The 17321-nt window shown below is 51.8% G+C and overlaps 1 protein-coding gene across 2 annotated transcripts in view; it reads right to left on the bottom strand.

The window, feature by feature from the left end:
- The window catches only part of Nfasc (neurofascin), a 163678-nt gene that overhangs the window by 22930 nt on the left and 123427 nt on the right, over window positions 1–17321 (bottom strand). Inside the window, exons 17-25 of one of the 2 annotated variants that reach the window (XM_050147841.1) lie at window positions 16321–16422; window positions 15867–16064; window positions 14541–14611; window positions 13066–13288; window positions 11272–11387; window positions 8922–9126; window positions 7691–7813; window positions 6530–6703; window positions 4013–4027 (exon numbers count right to left, since the gene is read on the bottom strand). In XM_050147841.1, coding sequence (XP_050003798.1) covers window positions 4013–4027; window positions 6530–6703; window positions 7691–7813; window positions 8922–9126; window positions 11272–11387; window positions 13066–13288; window positions 14541–14611; window positions 15867–16064; window positions 16321–16422 — 1227 coding nt within the window. The remainder of the gene's footprint in view (window positions 1–4012; window positions 4028–6529; window positions 6704–7690; window positions 7814–8921; window positions 9127–11271; window positions 11388–13065; window positions 13289–14540; window positions 14612–15866; window positions 16065–16320; window positions 16423–17321) is intronic. The other variant, XM_050147840.1, reaches the window with a different exon arrangement.

The following is a 17321-nucleotide window of genomic DNA, read 5'->3' as shown; positions in this document are numbered from 1 at the left end:
TAGTGTGAGGGTGACCAGGCTCTCTCTTGTGATGTCACTGCTAATGATCTGACCTCTGTTTACTCTGTGGCGTTGGCAGTAGGCAGGGACTTAGACATAAACAGTAACCCAAACTTCTGAGGAATCGTGATGTCTCACTCTGCCTCAGATCTCCAGAAATACTGAAAAATAATCCCCCCATGCATCTCCCATCCTAACAGAAGAGGGCTAGGCCAGGGATGGAAGGGGGAGAACTTTCCCCAGAAGAGTCAGGCTCCTGAGCCTAAGCCGTTTCAACTAGAACCTGACATATTGAACTTCCCTGGGGTCTGGTGTTATAAGCCCTTACTGGGAAGAAGGACACATTTTCAAGGCCCCTGAAGCTTCCCTACTTGCAAAATCAGAGCTATTAATGGCCCTAAGTGTGGGGACCACAACATCACACTGGGAAGATGACTGTCCATTACATCTCAGCGAATTCAAGGAACGTTCAGGGTCAATAACACTGCATCCCCCACCTCTAGCAACTTCCAGGCATCAAGAAGGCACAGGGAGGAGAGGGCAGAGTGGGGGACAGGGGGCGGAGAGAAGCCTTCCTCCCTTAACTTTTTTTTTCCAGGAGTTGTGTTCAGCCCTAGGCCAGAAAGTCACCTCAGCATGAAGGGACTGACTTATCCTACCCACCTACATGCTTGGAGAAGCAGGGATTCACGACCAGAAAAGCGGACAGACTGGGAAGTTCATGAAGCTTAGCTGCCTCAGGGCTGGCCCCATATCCACCATGACCTTGGTCATAAGCGACAGACAGGAAGAGATTTTGTCCCTCTGAGCAAAGCAGCTCTCATTTAGCTCTTTATGAATGATGTGTTTTCTAGTACCTTCTGCCAGATGAAATGTTCACCAGGCCCTCTTCTCTCTGGCTATCCATAAGGTGTCATGAGAAAATACTCCTAGTCATGGGAGCCACTTGCCCTGTCCCATCACACAGCCCGGGGACCTGCGTTTCCTTTCCCTCAGGTACAATAGCTGCTTGTTTCCCAGGGCCCATGAGTGCAAGTCCATTTTCCTCTGGGTCCTCCTGTGACCGCATCCTTTAACACACAGGGATGCACGCTCGCATCTCTCCTATTCCCTCTGAGCCACGTTTCCCAGGGCAGTCCAGCAAATGTCCTGGGACAGAGATGCTGAGAGGTTAGAACAGGCTTCCAACTTTGTTCTGCAGCTTGGAGACAAGGGTGAGAGGGGACTATGTGGACGCTCCTACCAAGTATAAAGTATATTCTCTGTGGTGATAGTACCTGGGTACTTTCCCCTGGGCTCTGAGGCAAGCGTCAGGGTGTAAGTGAGAAGGAGAGTTGGGGAGGGAGGGCAGGAGCTACTGGCAGCCTCGAGGGGTGCCCCCAGCGAGGTTCTATAAGAAGGAGATCCTTAGAGACCACAGCTGGCAATTCAGCATGCCCTGGCGCACTCACTGCTGGGTCCATTATCTCCAGGATGGAGGGCTATAGGATACAGGGAGGGCAGAGGCCAAGGGGAAGGCACTGGAGCCAGAGAGAGAATGGTCCAAAGCTTGGGACAGGTACGAAGCCTGAAACAGGTAGGAAGGAAGGGATGAACTTTACACAAAGAAACTGGGATAGCCCAGGCCATTCAGAGCATTTGAATCCTGGACTGAGCTGGAGAGACAGTGGAAGACTGGTGAGCCCTGAAACAGGGCTGGCATAAACGGAAGGGACTACAGGATAGGCAGACATATTCCTATGCTAGAATGTCATTTTTAGTCACAGAAGGAACTGTGAGTTTGGTACTGATTGGTGGTCACAGCAGGCCAGCAACTAGAGGGAGCAGTGAGTGTCAAGTCCCTAAGATGGTTTTAGGGCAGTCTAGATCTAGAAGCCAGGAGTCGGCCAAAATAGGATGGGCCAACCTTATAGACCATCTAAGGTCCCAAGGAAGTTACAGGGCTAAGGACCTGAGTACTGGGGGGAGAACTGTGCAGAGATGGAGAGATGGCATATCTTGCTCCTTTTCTCGTCCTCCTAAACCTGCCACGGAGCCGAGTTTCTATCAGCTACCCACCCACCATTTGCAGATCTGCGTCAAAGACAAGAACAGCTCCCAGACATTCCAAGATGGAATGTTCGCTCCCAGATTGTCCACATGGTATGAAGACTACCCCAGCCAAGTCACAGATTGTTAGACAGATGGGCCGCAACCCTAGCAGACTGAAGATACAGGTGGACGAGAGGGATTATCTTCACTGGGCAATATAAGAACCGATCAATCTCGGGGGAAGCGCCGAGGTTTGGTGAGGATGAGAGGGAAGAGGATGGTGTGCTGGACGCTGCTGCTCCTTTGGAAAACGTACCCAAGCTCTACTGCCCCCTGAAGGCGTTGTGTACACAAAACTGAGAACATCTGATATTACTGGCATGGCTCCGCTACAGAAAGGTACAATCTGCCCTTCCCAGAGCTTCATGTGGAAACGGAGCCTGGGAAACATTCTTGATTGACAGCAGAGACCCTGGGCCCACTCTGCATGGTGTGATGAGTTTAGATCTTTTAAAATTGGAAGGAAGAAGTGGAAGGGGGGTTGGAATGGCACCTCTCATTCGCCCTGCGTTGGCAGCTCACAGAAGGACTGCAGAGACTGCCCTCTGCACGTGGCAGACTTCTTGCTACTGGATCCGGTACATTGGGTCTGGAGTGCCAGAATGGGGAGGGAGGCAGAAAGATGCTTTGAGTTGACTTGTCCCAAGTATCTGCTGTCACAATTGTGGAAGAGATTCACACAGGAAGACAGGGCATTCGTCCCTCTAGTGTGGCAAGAATTGTTTGCTCTATGGTCCCCAGACCTCAGACAACTCTGTATCTCACATCCTGGAAGAGGGCTTTAGGTCTTGTGGGGAAGCACTGACCTGGGTGGCTGGCCTAGTTGCTGGTGGGGGAGTAGGGTTGAGGGAAGGAAGCTTGGTGGTGTTTTTTTAATTACTGGCAGATCTAGCTGGCAAACCATGAAAACATAAGGAGGGTATGCAACAGAAGCAGAACCAACTTAGGAAGGAGCGGGGGTGGGGGAATAAATGGGCATAGGTAGGAAAAAAACCCAAGAGGACTAAGCAATACATAGCAAACTCAGATTCCTACCTGGCTCTTGATTCCCTCACCCAAAGCTTGTGTCTTTCCAAAGCTTGTATCTTCCTAGAGCTTGCTTCTGCAGGTACCAGTGTGTCCTGGCTTCTAGCCTTTGTAATATCCTAGGCATTCTGTCCTCAGCTCCCAACTCATGGAAAAATTCAAGCTCAGAGGACCAGGAAAGGATCCCTGGCGTCCCTCGCCTAGTTCTCTGGCTTGAGGCCTGCCCTCTACAGTAGAGCCCTTTGACCAACGACATGAGGACTGAAGGGTGACATTGTTAGCAGGTGCCCAGCTCCTGACCCCAAAAGGAGAGGTCTCTCTCTACACCACATACTGAGGAGCTGAGTTTCTGGGTCAAGGAAATCTTCAGTCCCTGACACCCAGTGAGACTCCAGGCCCTGGAGCCTGCTTCACTCACAGACATGCTTGCTTATTCTCACTGAGCAGAACATATGCTAGCTGGTGGAATGGCGCTGGGTCCCCTCCCCTCCCATGCAGCATGCAAGGCTAGCATGCAGCGTGTGCTCACCCTTTCAGGGGACTGTGGCACCATCAGGGCCAGGAGCCAGCTGTTCCCGCTATAGTACGTCTTCTAGAGCTATCTATATGCTCAGAGATGGCAGGTCCAGCAAGACTCGGGTGGCCACAATAGGTAATCTACACACGAGACTCCTTCCAAGCCAGTCTCCAAAGTAGGGGCATGCATTATGTGAAAGGAGGGGGCATGGTCACCTCCTCCAGCCACCTTACTTCCCAGTCTGGCTTCTCCACTGAAAGGGTGAGCCTGGAGCATGCTTTCAGCCCGAGTCACTGTCTCTTGCTGGGCTCTGGCCAGCATGGGCTCCACCTGCACTGCCCCATGCCGTGCCCGTTACCTCTGTTGCTGGTACAATACCTGCAGTTGGAGTAGCTTCAGATACAGCACCCAAGATGGCCAGAGAGAGAGAGAGAGGGAGAGAGAGGGAGGGAGGGGAGAGGATGAGAGGGAAGAGAAAACATAGGTGAAACCACAGAAGACAGCAGAAAGGGTCTGGCTCAAACCTGACTCCAGCGCTATTACTATGGATGCTAAATGGTGCTCTGGGAGTCATGCTCAACCCCGCTGGAGTTGGGTGGGTTCATTATCATTTGTCTGGGGCTTAGAGACCTTTCTGATACATCACATCTCTGCCCATATTCAAGGATTTGCCACGTAAGAGGTAGCTGGAGGCACAGGTCAGGCAAAATGTTGTATTTACAGCTCCTTTTCCAAGGGTGTGTCCTGTGCTGGCTGGGTTAAGTGACCCCCTAAGATGCTAGGAATTGAGGATGTAGATGTAGGTGGTGCACGAGCAACCGGCTAGGCACAACGATAGCCTCTGCACCTTCACAGTAAGTGCTGGGCAGCAGCAGGGGAGGGGTCATCTGTAGTGACATTACATTTGTATTGTAATAAATAGAGCTTATCTGAAGTTCAGAGAGCAAAACAGCCACCCCGGTCAGCCTTACAGACCAGGCAGTGGTGACACACACTTTTAATCCCAGTTTTAATTGGGCACACTAGTTTGCCACAAAAACCAGGCAGTAGTGTTGTACGCCTTTAATCCCAGGACTAGAGAGGAATATAATATGGGAGGAGACAGCTCTCACTCTCAGTTTCATTCTGAGATTCCTGGAGGCAGGATCGCCATTTCGGACTGAGGTAGAGGTAAGAGCCAGTGGCTGGATGTTTTGCTTTTCTGAACTTCAGGTTGAACCCCATTATCTGTCTCTGGGTTTTTATTAATTGTGCTACAGCCACCCCCATCTCAGACTTTCAAAGTATATTGGAGCTCTGCAAGCACCTGGCCTGGTTCCCCACGACCTCAGTCTCCCCCAGTAATTCTACTTCATGAAAATAGGAGCCAAATATGACCAAGAGTTCTGGAACAAATCTCTAAAGAGTTCCACAAATTCCAAAACATCTGTTTTCTTGCTCCCTGAAGTTGCAGGATTCTCCCTATCATGGTCACTGAAGTTGGGCAAAGACTTTGTCTTCTGTCCTGTGCTGGGCAGAGAGGCTTTCTGCATCTCTAGAACTATAAAGAATGTGCCATAGCCTGGCAGTCTCTGGCAACAGATCCAACCAGATACTTACCTGAAGTCCACCAGCACTAACCAACTTCCTGTGTGTCAGGAGGCTGGAAGAGGACACCAGGATTGGGAGGAGACCAGAGAGGGACACTGGGGACCGGCAGTCTTCTAGCTTCTGCTAGGTGCTGGCCTGCTGGCCAGAGGAACTCAGGGCTGCTGAGGCAGCATGGCCTGGTGGCCCCCTTGGGAAGCACAATGCTTGCCTTCGATCAGAAGACCCTATCTGGACCGGAACCAGACCACAGGACCCGAGCCTCTCGGGAGGCAAGTATGAGTCTGGATCATGCAGCAATCGCAGGCATATTACCTCTTTTTTATCTCTCCCTTGCATATTAAATCCCCTAAACTTCCTGCCCAAGGCAGCACCTTCATTAGGGCAGAAAGACAACCAGACATTCTTGTAGATGTCTCTAGACTTTATGAAATTTTATTACCTTTATGTCCCTTGCTTCTAGTGCAGTGTCCGACGTGGTACATGTGGGTGGGTGCTCGAGAAATGGTTGTTGCATAGACCACTGTGCCTCTGGAAAGGCAGCGAGCGGGTCCCCACCATTTTAGAAGACGCTGCCAAAGTTTTAAGGCTTCTGCAGGTTACACTGAAGCCAGCATTCATGCAAGTGAGCCAAGAGCGCCCTCTAGTGTACGATTAAGTCAGGTGCAGCTCTTGAGAGGGATCTTAGCAGTGGGGACTTGCCATGACTTAGGGTATCAGTTCACTTGCTCTTTGTGAAGCTGGCTTGGCAAAGGGTTGTCCCAGCTTCTACTCCTCTGTAGCCAGACACCTCACCTTATTCAGGCTGCGAAGGGATAACATATTTCCCGATCTACTCTTAATCTAGTAAAGCAACTTTGATCACTGCCCTTCGTCCTGTCTCCTTGGCCCTTGGCAAAAGGCAGGATGTCCGCAGAGCCCTCAGGGAGGACTCTCAGTTACATTCTTGCCTCCCTCAGTGGATGAGCTGTTTGCCTCTTCGGAGTTGATCAGAACAGTTATTTCTCATGTTTCCCCTGACCTCTTCCCACGTCCTTCCTTATTCCCCTATGAGGACAGACGTTGATGCTAAGCAGCTGAGCAAGTCATGGCATAGTGGAGGGCAAGGTCTGCCTGCATGTCTAAGAGTGATGACTTTTTCAGATACAATACTGGTACCCATCTCTCAGCAACCAAGACAGGCCACCTCTTGCGGTGGGCGAGGCTGAAGATTTGTGGCCTCACTTCCTCTCCATCCTGGAAGGCCAAACCCAGCTTCTGGTGTTTCTCTAGGGTCTTTCCCTCCAAGGGCTGTTACCATGGACCTACCTTCATTCGGAGGTGCTGGGGTCTCCTCTGTGGCTGCTTCTCCAGAGCCCACCTGCGTCCTGGCACTGAGGGAGAAGCGGTAGCGGGACACAGGGTCTGCCCTCTGCACCGAGAACTTAGTCTGGTTGGGAGAGAAGTTTTCCACCAGCTGCTTTCCCAGTTTGGTTCCGTTAACTGGAGAGAGAGGCAAGTGGAAGGTTTAGTACCTACATGGGTTCTAGAAGCGGTGGCCTGAGAAGTTTCTGGAGTTTCTGTCAGGGGACTGGGCACAGGCTCCCTCCCTGTGGAAGCACTGAGGTACTTCCGTTGTTTCCCCCCACCCCAGTCCCTGTCTCTAGCTTCCTGAAAGTCACGTGGTCAGTTCTGAAAGACCCGTTTACACTTCCCAAGCCCTCCGACAAGGTCAAATCTCTGGAATTCTTCTTTTCAAACAGGACTGGGAAAAGTTCCCAGGGCTTTTGAATGCTATTGCCTCATTTGTAAAAGGCCGCCTTCTTCAAAAGGGTCAGTCCAGAGATCGATCAGAGCAGCAGGGAGGGTCCAGGGAGGGCCTGTGGTTGGTTGTTAAAGTGTCAACAACACGTCACCTGGCCCTTTGGTCTTCCCTGTGAGGGGCAGCACTGTCTACACGCTAACAATCTTGAAGTGTGGAGACATTCCTGTTCCACCTGGAGATCCTGAGCTCTGTGGTAAGGACTTCCTGGCCCAGGCCCCCAGTTCAAATCATCCCACAGTAGTCTGCCAGACTACTTTACCAAAGTATGCCTGCTTACAGTGTCTCTGAGCATCCTTGGATGCCTGTGCACACACTGTCTGCCCATAAGATGAAAGTGCCAGTGGGGGAGGGACTCTCCTCCTTAGACTTGTTGATGCTGGAGACTACAAGCTCTCTGAGGGTTGGGATGGTCTCTCTCAATGGACCAGAGGATGCTTTGTCTCCCTCCTGCAGAAGGAGCTGTGTAAGAAGAGCAGGGATTGGGTCTTGCCTGCCCCCTTTAATGACCAGGAACTTTTCCTTGGTACTATTCCCTATGCCATGCCTTCTGCACCCATCCAATGGATGGAGGCTTCCAATCTCCAGCCCTCAAGAAAATGGTGAGAAAGGGTTTGCGATTACATCTGATTGAGAAAAAAAAAAAAAAGCAAAAGGGCAGAACATACAGGCCACGTATTTGAGAGTGTATCCAATCAGGATTCCATTGGGGTGTTCCGGGTGATCCCACTCCAGGTTGATGGTCTCCAGGTTGGGCTGTCGGACTCTGAAACGCCTTGGGGCACTGGGTACTTGGGTAAGGAGTAGGGAGCCAGGAGATGAGGGCAGGGAGGATGAGGAGAACACAGAAAACAAAACACAGGCATGAAGGCATGACCTCAGGTATCCTGAGCTGGACCACTGCTGAAACAGGCCCTAGAACCTTGAGGGCAGAGCCTGCTGCCTGCCTGGTAGGTATTTTCACCTGGTATGAAGCCAAGGGGGCTCGGATACTGCTGATGAGGTGGGGGAAGATGTCAAATGAGTTTTCCTTTAGCAACTACCCTGGACTTAGCACACACTAGGCTGCTTCAACCCTGCAAATATAACTCCAAATCATAGAGCAGCTCCCAGGCGGGGAGCCAACCATAACTGTCTGGTGGCAAGGGTGCAGTTCTCAGTCCCCAGCCAAGGGCTCTCACCACTGGGTGCAGCAGCAGGCTCCAGCTTCTGAGCTGGGAAATATGGATTCTCTGGGGGAGGAGAGAGTGACTCAGGATGGAGCACCTGGAAAAGGGTGGGGGTGAGGGGGAGAGGTTGATGATGGGAACCAAACTGAGGAAGGAGAGACAGGGATAAAGAAAACAAGAGGGAAGAACAAAGGAGAAGAGAAAGAGAAGAGAAGAAGAAAAATGGAACCAGTTAAGGAGGGAGGGAGGCGAAACAGAAGGCAAAGCTCACGCTAAGTGGATAAAAGAAGCTATGGGGAACCAGGATGTGACTAGAACTTTGTAGATGTTTGAGCCACAGGGTTAGCTCAAACCATAAACCCACAGGAGGACGGGTGACACTTGGCAGTACTCCGTACACACAGGCCAACTTCCTGGGAGTGTTTCTTGATGCCGAGGGGAGGCTTGTGCAAGTCTTGGGTGCTGGTACGCAGGACATTGAGGTGGCCAGATGCACGTGTGACCTTCGCCTCAGAGAAGGTGCTGAGGTCAGTCTGAACATCCTGTGTCTGGAACGCATTGGCACACCACACGGATCTCTTCAGACACAAGTTTTGGTAAGGATGGGCCACCTTGGTGATGGTCATCAGCTTGCTGAGGTCACCCCGGCTGTCGTGCCAAACCATGCTGGCGCTGCTCCAGGCACTACCCTCATCCTACCCCACCTTGAAGAGCTGCAGGTCAGACCTACCTCCTTCCGGGGTGGTGAATTCCTTGGTCTCACTGCGAGGCCCATCACCTCTCCCGTTGACCACAACCATCTCCAGCTTGTAGTTACTGTAGGGGAAGAGATGAGCCACCACGCCCCGGGGGCGGTCACCAGGGAAGCTGGCCTGCTGTCTCTTCTGAGACACCCACAGGTTCTTCAGCAAGCTGCTTTCCCTCCAGTAGTAAGCCTTTGAGACAGAGGCAGGCTGGTGAGGAGCCAGGCAGCAAGGCCAGGTTAGTGGTTAGTGGTGGTAGTGACTGGTCCTCCCTTTGCTTACTACAGTGTCCCAGTCTCAAAAGACCTCATCCGCCCCATGCAGGCTGGGGGGACAGCCTTACAGTCCTCACTCACTAGCCACTCATGAAGAGAATGATGCTGACCCTGAAACAGGAGTGTGGTTTCACTCATTTTTGGAGCCATGCCACCTCTTTGGAGATTATGTCCCAGCCGGGTAACGTGCTGAGTGGGGAGAGTCCAGGCCAGAACCACAAATGCGAATCAGGGATCCTGGCGCTGAAAACTCAAAGGCCACCTCGGTTTCAGTTGGATTAGTACAGTGTAGGGAGGCTGCAGGTGGGCATGCAAGGAGCAGGCTGTTCCCAACAGTCGGAGTACGGGCAGCAGTTGGTTTAATTCTCCGAAGCCAAATGATTTCTGTATGGTTGAAGATCTTTAGAGACGGCAGACACATGTCCAGGTAAGTTGGGGCACAGGGCTGTGCAGCAGCAGAGCTTGGATGGGCAGGGTGGCCTCGGAGGGTGGCAGAGGCGAAGGGTATAATGAAGGTCATATTAGCAGTGGGTGAGAAACCACAGGGCAGTTTGCCCCAGCGGCGTCACCAGCGGAGTGGCGAGGAAGTCCAGACTTGCGCAGCTTTGGTAAGTACTTCAGTAAGAAAACTTTCCAGGTTGGTAGGTTAAGGGTTAAAAGTTAACGGTTGGGGAGGAGCTAGGTCAGGGGCACTCAGCCTTCTTTTCTTTCCTTCACTGCCAAGTCCCAATAAGGGACTGACCCCTTCTGTCTGTCCCCAGCTGTCCATCAGCCAACTCTTGATGACCTCAGAAGTCACAGACCCAGTGGAACCCATGGCTACACCCTCCTCACTGCCAGCCAGCTGAAATGCAGCTACCCTCCTGAGGGAAAATCCTACCATTGCTCCCCCCAACCTCAGCCCAGCCCTCTGAGGACACACTACTTGACAGAAACTGCTCCCAGGCCGAAAGCACAAGAGGCCAGGGCCTTCGGAATCTGTGTCGGGTAGCAGAGTTGGCTGCGGCCAAAGGGAGACAGCTTAGAGCCCTTCAGTGGCTTTTCCTGTTAGTGTGGCTTTCTGAAACCAGGTCGGGGAAGCAAACAGCTCAGCAGGAGTCTCTGAGGGCAAGGCAGTAGCTCAGAGGTGCTTCAGTGAGGCACACGAAGATACACATGTTTGTTCAAACGTGCACACCAAACACATGTGTTCTACAGTACCAGCTCAAAGCCAGCACCCTCCTAAGGAGTTCTAGCTGGACTGGACCTTCAGTACACCACGTGTGCTCATGACTGCATGAACATGAGTGTGATGCTCTTCCCAGCAAGGGACCGTGAATAAGATTCTTTCACTAGTGATGGTGCTGCAGCCACCATGATGTCACATTACCCTATATGTGTAGTGATGCTGCGTAAACAGGTCTACTGGGCTGCCAGTGACAAAATCAAAGCAATATGATTGGACTGCTCAGTAAGGAACATCACCAGGTTACTGCTTTACACATTTATAATAAATATTCTCTACGCTTCGTATTTACTCAATACTCTCATTTTCCTGTGTAGTGCCGGGAACTGAACCCAGGTTCATGAATGTGAGGCGAGCACTCTACCACTGAGCTACGCCCCTAGGCCTAACTTTATACTTTATCTTATTTTAAAATGCAGCCTACTGTAAAAACAGTTTTCAGTGTTACATTGGCAACGGCCTCACACAGCTTAAGCTTGCTGTGTGTGTTGACTGCGGTAAGCAGCCATGCTGAGGCACTGGCTTATATCACCTAGGTTTGTCTCAGTACACAGCACGATGCTGGCACTGAGACAAAATTGCCTAATGATGCATTTCTCAGAATATGCCCCTGTTGCTAGGTGAAACATGAACATTTGAATAATATTCATAATTATATGTATGCATGCATATGTGTGCCCCACTGGGTAATTTTGAACTCCAGAAAGCATCTTGAATCAACTTGAGACCCATGAGCGTTCCTAGGGTCCCTCCCAGATCCCCTACACACGCGGCTGCTGCCCCGTGCCCTGGTTAGCGAGCAGGTGGTTAGGCGGGGCTGGGGGCTGGCCTCCTCACTCGGTACTCTCTGAGCTGGCCTTGGACCGTGTCAGAGTAGACCCGGTTCCACTGAAGGCTGATGGCTGTGCTGTTCAAGACTCGGATTTTAACTTCAGTGGGTGCAGCTCTGGGATCTGCAATATGTAGGGACAGAGAGCTGGTTATACAGGTGAGGCTGGTGCTCGGATTCTCGCATCCCCTCTGATGTATTCTGATGGCCTGTTCCTCCACTTTCCTGCAGATGGGCCACTCCAGACAACAGGGACGTCTCAGGACAAGAGGGTGACAATCCAGGCGACCAGAACGAGCATTTGTGGCACCTAGGTGCTGGGCATCTACCTTCCCTTTCATTCTTTAGCTGCTCCCGCTGCTCTGCAGCCTAAGACGCTGCTCTCTTAGCAGCCAAGTACCCTTTCCTCAGGCCTCTTGAGGAGCTTGGCCAATAGGAGGTGCCAACATGAGGGGCCAAGGTGAGAGTAAAGTGGGCATGGCCATTGCCTCCCCTGGCTTCCTCTGCAGGGCTGCAGCCTGACACTGCTGTGCCCCTCTACCCACAGCCACAGCTCCTAGGGCGATGCCCACAAGTGGTGGTGATTCACGTGATCCCCTGCCCCTTTGAGGTTCAAAGGGAAATCACAGGTTCCGGGTGCCCTCAAGAGGCCCAGAGACCTTAGTGTTTTCCTCCAATACTCTTCATATATTTTCAGTAATCAATTCGGCATGCACCAACAGAAACACTATCTGCAGACAGGAGGTGCCCCAGTTTTGTTCAGAAAAGAAGCATGGCTCTGGACCCCTGCTCCGCAACCAGAACAAAGCTTCCACAGTGACGCACAGGTCCCAGGGTGGACAGATGCAGTGGAAACTATGGGGTCATCCAGGAAGCAGGAAATCACACTTACTGACAGACTCCCGTAGGGAATCATCTTCTACCTTAGAGGTGGGCTGGGATAGGCCCCTCTGCTCATTCCCAGTGAGCCCAATCCATGACTGCTCCTGGGCCTTGGTCCTCCCTGCATCCCACTTCACCATCCCTGGACCACACGTGGAGCCCAGTCTTGCCTCCTGCATTCACGCCTACTAAGATCTGCCCTGGCCCTTCCCTCTGCTCATCCCACCACTGCCTTCATCTCTTCTTGGATCAGACACAGACCCAGCTGTTGAGTCTGTATTTTGCTCAGGAGCTGTGGGGCTGACGATGCACCAGGCAGAGGCCATGCATACGCTTTCACGTAGAGGTCTAGAATGTTGGTTTGCTCATACTCAGCCCCCTAAGAAAAGCCAATTGCATGTTCAATTCCAAGGACTGGGAGCAGTTCTGGAATGCTGGGAGATGTGGTGGGTCAGGAAGACTCTGGCTGGTGTTCACTGCCTACCAATCCCCTGCTGTGGGAGTCTAGCCTATGTCCATCTTCCTTGGAGCATCTAAATGGCCCTTTTGAACAGTAGTTCTGATGCCTTCCTTAGTGCCAGCAAGACTTAGCAGTAAAGCAACCTGTCTGGGGACCTGGGAACCTGGGGATCTGGGTTCTATTTTCAAGTGTGACCATTTGTTTGAAATCCTGGACAGGGCTGTTCTAGACTCAGTTTTTACAGCTGTAAAGCTTCAGTTCTGAGCTAAGTGGGGATGTGTTCAAAGACAATTCTCTCCCTGGTGTTACCAGTGATACACGGTCTAGGCCACAGTAGCGTAGTCCTGTCTCCATGGCTGCCCTCCCATGACATATCCTGAGGTTCTCGACCCATGAGAGTGGCCACGTAATAGTTGGCAGTGAGGGTCCTGTTGGGGAAGGGACGTGGGCAGATACTCACAATCTTCTCCTGAGTACCCAATGACGGTGTCAGGCTCGGGACCCTTCCCAAAGTCATTTTCAGCCTGGACTCGGATCTCATAGGGCACGTAGACAGGGGTCTGCCCCACCACGTAGCGAGAGCCCCACACTGTGACATTGTTCCAGGTTTCTCGGGTCTCTCTCCGCCGCCACTTGACAATGTAGCGCAGGTTGGGGCCAAAGGCGGAGGTAGCATTCATGGGCTGTGCAGGGTGAGACAGACAGGCAGACAGGGTAGACGGGGTATTGGCAGAGCCACCCATAGTTTGCCCTCTCCATCTGTACCAAACTCTCTACTCTGCTGCCCTGCTACCGGCCAGCTCCGTTCCAGTATAGATGATGGTATCCTGCATCTGCTGAGCCCCAAAGAGCCTAACATCCCAGGAACTGTGGAGCACTCAGATTTTCTATGACAATAGGTTCACCAGAGACTTAATCACTTTGACTGCGAGCACCACCCACACTGCAGGTGCACCGGGAACAAATGCTTTACTTAGGGCAAACTTCCTCCTACGACAGAAAGAGCAGCGAGCCAAAGGCTGACAGTCATGATCTCCAGAGTCAGAGAGGGGACCCCCAGCTAATCAAGCTACTCCCCTGCTAATGAGCTCAAAATTCCCGAACTGACTTCAGTTCTACCAAAGCTGCAAATCAGTCTTGCCCTTCTCCATGGGAGCTTGTTAAAGAGGACTGGAGCTCATTCACCCTAAGGACCTGGCTCAGGAACCAGGCTCCCAGAGCTGGCCACACAGCGCCCATAGACCAGCTGTCCAGATTTCAAGTTCAGTCCAAAGCCGTTGGCCTAGGATGCTGGAGGGCCAGGCTTCAGAGAGACAGAGCCGACGGGGACTCTGAGGAGCACTGCGTCTCTGAGTGTTACCACTTCAGTGACCTAGTTTTCAGCTTTTAGAAGTGGTCTAAAAAAAGTCAGTTTCTAAGCATATATCCCAGTTATAATTTGGAAAGTGTAGTCAGGGAACCAGGGTGAAGAGGAGAACTGACGGTCCCAGCCCGAAGGAAGCCTCTCAGCTCATCTAGCCCAGGCTGTAGAAAGACCTGAACTTTGTAATGGTCCAGCGCCTCCGACAGACACCACACAGAGCCAGTACACGCTACACTCAGCATCGATGTTCTGCACGTCTCTCTTTCCTGAAGCCTGAGTCCCTCCTTCAACATCAGAATATCTATTTTGGTGGCTTTCTTGATGAATTTTGCTAAACTGGCAGTCTGTGGAATTGGATGACCTCCGCTCCCCTCTCTGTTCTGAACTCCTGCTCCCAGGACGTTGTCCTGTTTGGTTTCTGAATGCCCAGCTCTGAGACTAGCTTGTTTCTCAGAGGTCAGTGGTCCCAATCAGTTACATAGTCTGTAACATACCATGGCCCCAGAGGGTAAGGAATGGGGGCTCCTGGGTGCCTGCTCCTAGGTGAGCGTGGGGTAGGGAGGTCCTCTTACCGTCCACGTGATCTCCATATTATTCTTTCTTGTCCCTTCTCCCTTCACATCGCTGGGATTGGACTCAGGAGCTGGAACCCAAACAGATAAAGCTGAAGTCAAACCCGAACCTGTTCAGAGCACCCTGTTTATTGCCCACCTAGCTGCCCTCTTGTGTACTCTGGCTCTTCGCAGCTCCCGACTCTCTTTTCCTCCCATGCATGATACATCTTCCTTGCTAAGATTTAAACCCCAAAGTAGACCTAGTTTCTTTAATCCTCTATCAGTTAACCCCTATTATAGACCTTTCCACACTGCAGGTGGCCATTGTGCTAACGCCGTGCGCTGTTCCCTTCACAGACCATCCGCCAGTGTGTTTTGTGACATGCTTATCCTGGTATTTAATATTTTGGGGCAAGCATTTCTGCCTCCATGAGCTGGTGTGATCTCATAAACTTAAACATTATTAGGAAGAGAAATCCGACATAAGCCCAGATTATCTATCTTTATGTGCGCCTCTGCCACCGCTCTGCCCCTTCCAGCAGACAATAAAGAATCATTAACAGTAATAAAAATGTCAGTTAAGATTAATTATGTGCTTATCACACGACAGGCACCACAGTAAGTGCATGGCAATGCATTTTCTCTTTTCCTTCACGTGCATCGGTGTGTGCACACGTGTGGAGGCCGGGGGTCAACACTGGGTGTGGTCCTTAATCACTCTCCATTTTAGCTTTTGAGACAGGGTCTCTCGCTGTACCTGGAGATCAGTGATTCAGCTCCAGTGGCTGACCAGCAAGTCCCAGGCATCCTCCTGTCCCCACTTCCCCAGTGCTGGTGTTACAGACGAGTGCCACTGTACCCAGCTTTTCCATAGGTTCTGGGGATTGGATTTAGGTCTTCATGCTTCACGACAAGCAGTATACAAACTGAACTATCTTCCTGGCTTCCAGGAAGACACATTTTCTTCTTAAAATCTTTATCTATCTATCTATCTATCTATCTATCTATCTATCTATCTATCTATCTGGTGGTGTATGTGTGAGTTCACACGTACCATAGCTCATGTGCGAAGGCCAGAGGAGAACTTTTGGGAGTCAATCATCTCCACCCACCATTTGGTAGCAGGGATCAAACTCAGGTCACCAGACTTGGCAGCTAGTGCCACACCCTAAGCTATCTCTCTGGCTTTTTCTAGCAGGTGTCCTCACCATCGCCTTGAGAAGTCTGTGTTATTGTGTAAGGTGAGGACAGGTCTCGGACAGGCAAGTGACCTGCCTAAGTTCCCGTGGCTGGGAGCTGGGAGGGGTTCAGTGCACACAGGGCCCCTGGAGCTCAAGTACTCACGGGCCCCACTGGTTCTGTAGCGCTCAGACGGAAGGCTGGGATGGCTGCTCCCAACCTCTTTGACAGCGATGACCCGGAACTGGTAGTTGACATATGGGGACAGTTGGAGGACAGCAGAGTTGACACTGCCTGGGAACTTGGAGTGGTCGTGCCAGACCCCCGGTTGGAACTGGTCCTCTTCAAACTGGATGACGTAGTCTGAGTGGACAAGGAGGACAGGGCTGTTCTGGGAGTCACAAAGCCCTGCTTTAGAAGCACATCCTTCTCGGCTTCCGTTTATCTCCACCATCTCCCCAGGATAGACAGTGGCCCGTGAAGAAGTCTTCCCAAGATACGGGAGGGAATCAGGGCCGTGTCCCGAGGCAGGGGTGGGAGCAGACTCCGAGGGGCCCTAGTCCAAGGCTGTTATGTCCCCAGCTCTCTCTGGCTTTGGACCACAGGGCCCTGGGCTGACCTGTGATGGGGCTGTTGTTATCATCCCCTGGGATCCAGGTCAGCCTCACGCTCCTCTCAGCCAGGTCAGTGAGCTCCAGGTCCCTGGGTCGGTCTGGCCGTCCTGGCAGCAGAGGTAAAAGACATTACTCTGAGCTCGCAAGCGAGAGTCCGTCCCTCTCCTTGGGGTGGGTGGTGCTCACCCTTACAGGTCCCTGAAGGAGTTGGGTCTCTACTGCCAGCAGATCAAACCCAACCTACTCTGGAGGGCTAATGCAGGGACCACCCCCTTCCCTCCAGGAGACGAGGAAGAACCAAGAATCCTACAGACTGTGGAACAAGGAAATAAAGAGCATCAGGTGGGGCGGAGTGAACAGGAGCCGAGTCTTCCTGTTTCTTCTGCTCTTTTAGAACACACACTTTGGGAAAGGCTGTTGCTCCCAGAAGAGAGACTGCAGGGAGGTGTGGAACATCTCATTTCTCAGGATTACTACTTGTTTCTCTGGCTGCCAGGACCCTCAGGACCAGAGCCCAGGAGAGTGCCGCAGTACTGAGCAGGGCAGACAGATGAGGGCAGTGGGGAGGGTCCAGAGGAAGACCAGGCACATCAGGAGGAGACTTAGTTTGGATTCAGTGAGGGAGTAGAATAGAGGGGCCCAGAGGTATCTACACAGGAGTAAGGGAAGTGCCTTTGAGGGACGGTGGTTTCTACTCTCCTGGCTTTGGAAGGGAGCCATCCAGCCACAGAATACAGGTAGACAAGTTCCCCCACATCTTACCTCCTGAACCAGCTATTATGTTTTGGGTGGTTGGGAGGACCTAGACAGTGAGTCTCTTAAGTTCATATTAGTGGTGTGCATGTGTGTGTGTGTGTGTGTGTGTGTGTGTGTGTGTGTGTGTGTGCGTGTTTATGTGTGTTGGGGGAGGGAGGACCTAGATGAATAGCAGTAGGTGTGTGGTGGTCTATAAATTGATGAGCCTGGAAGGGATAATCTGAGGAAGCAGCCTTCCTGACTGGCCATT

This window comes from Alexandromys fortis, unplaced genomic scaffold (genome assembly GCF_014885135.2).
Source record: "Alexandromys fortis isolate MF-2015 unplaced genomic scaffold, M_Fortis_MF-2015_v1.1 scaffold_58, whole genome shotgun sequence".
NCBI classification, from domain to species: domain Eukaryota; kingdom Metazoa; phylum Chordata; class Mammalia; order Rodentia; family Cricetidae; genus Alexandromys; species Alexandromys fortis.
Note: the sequence above shows the minus strand (reverse complement) of the source record. Positions and strands in the feature narration are given on the sequence as shown.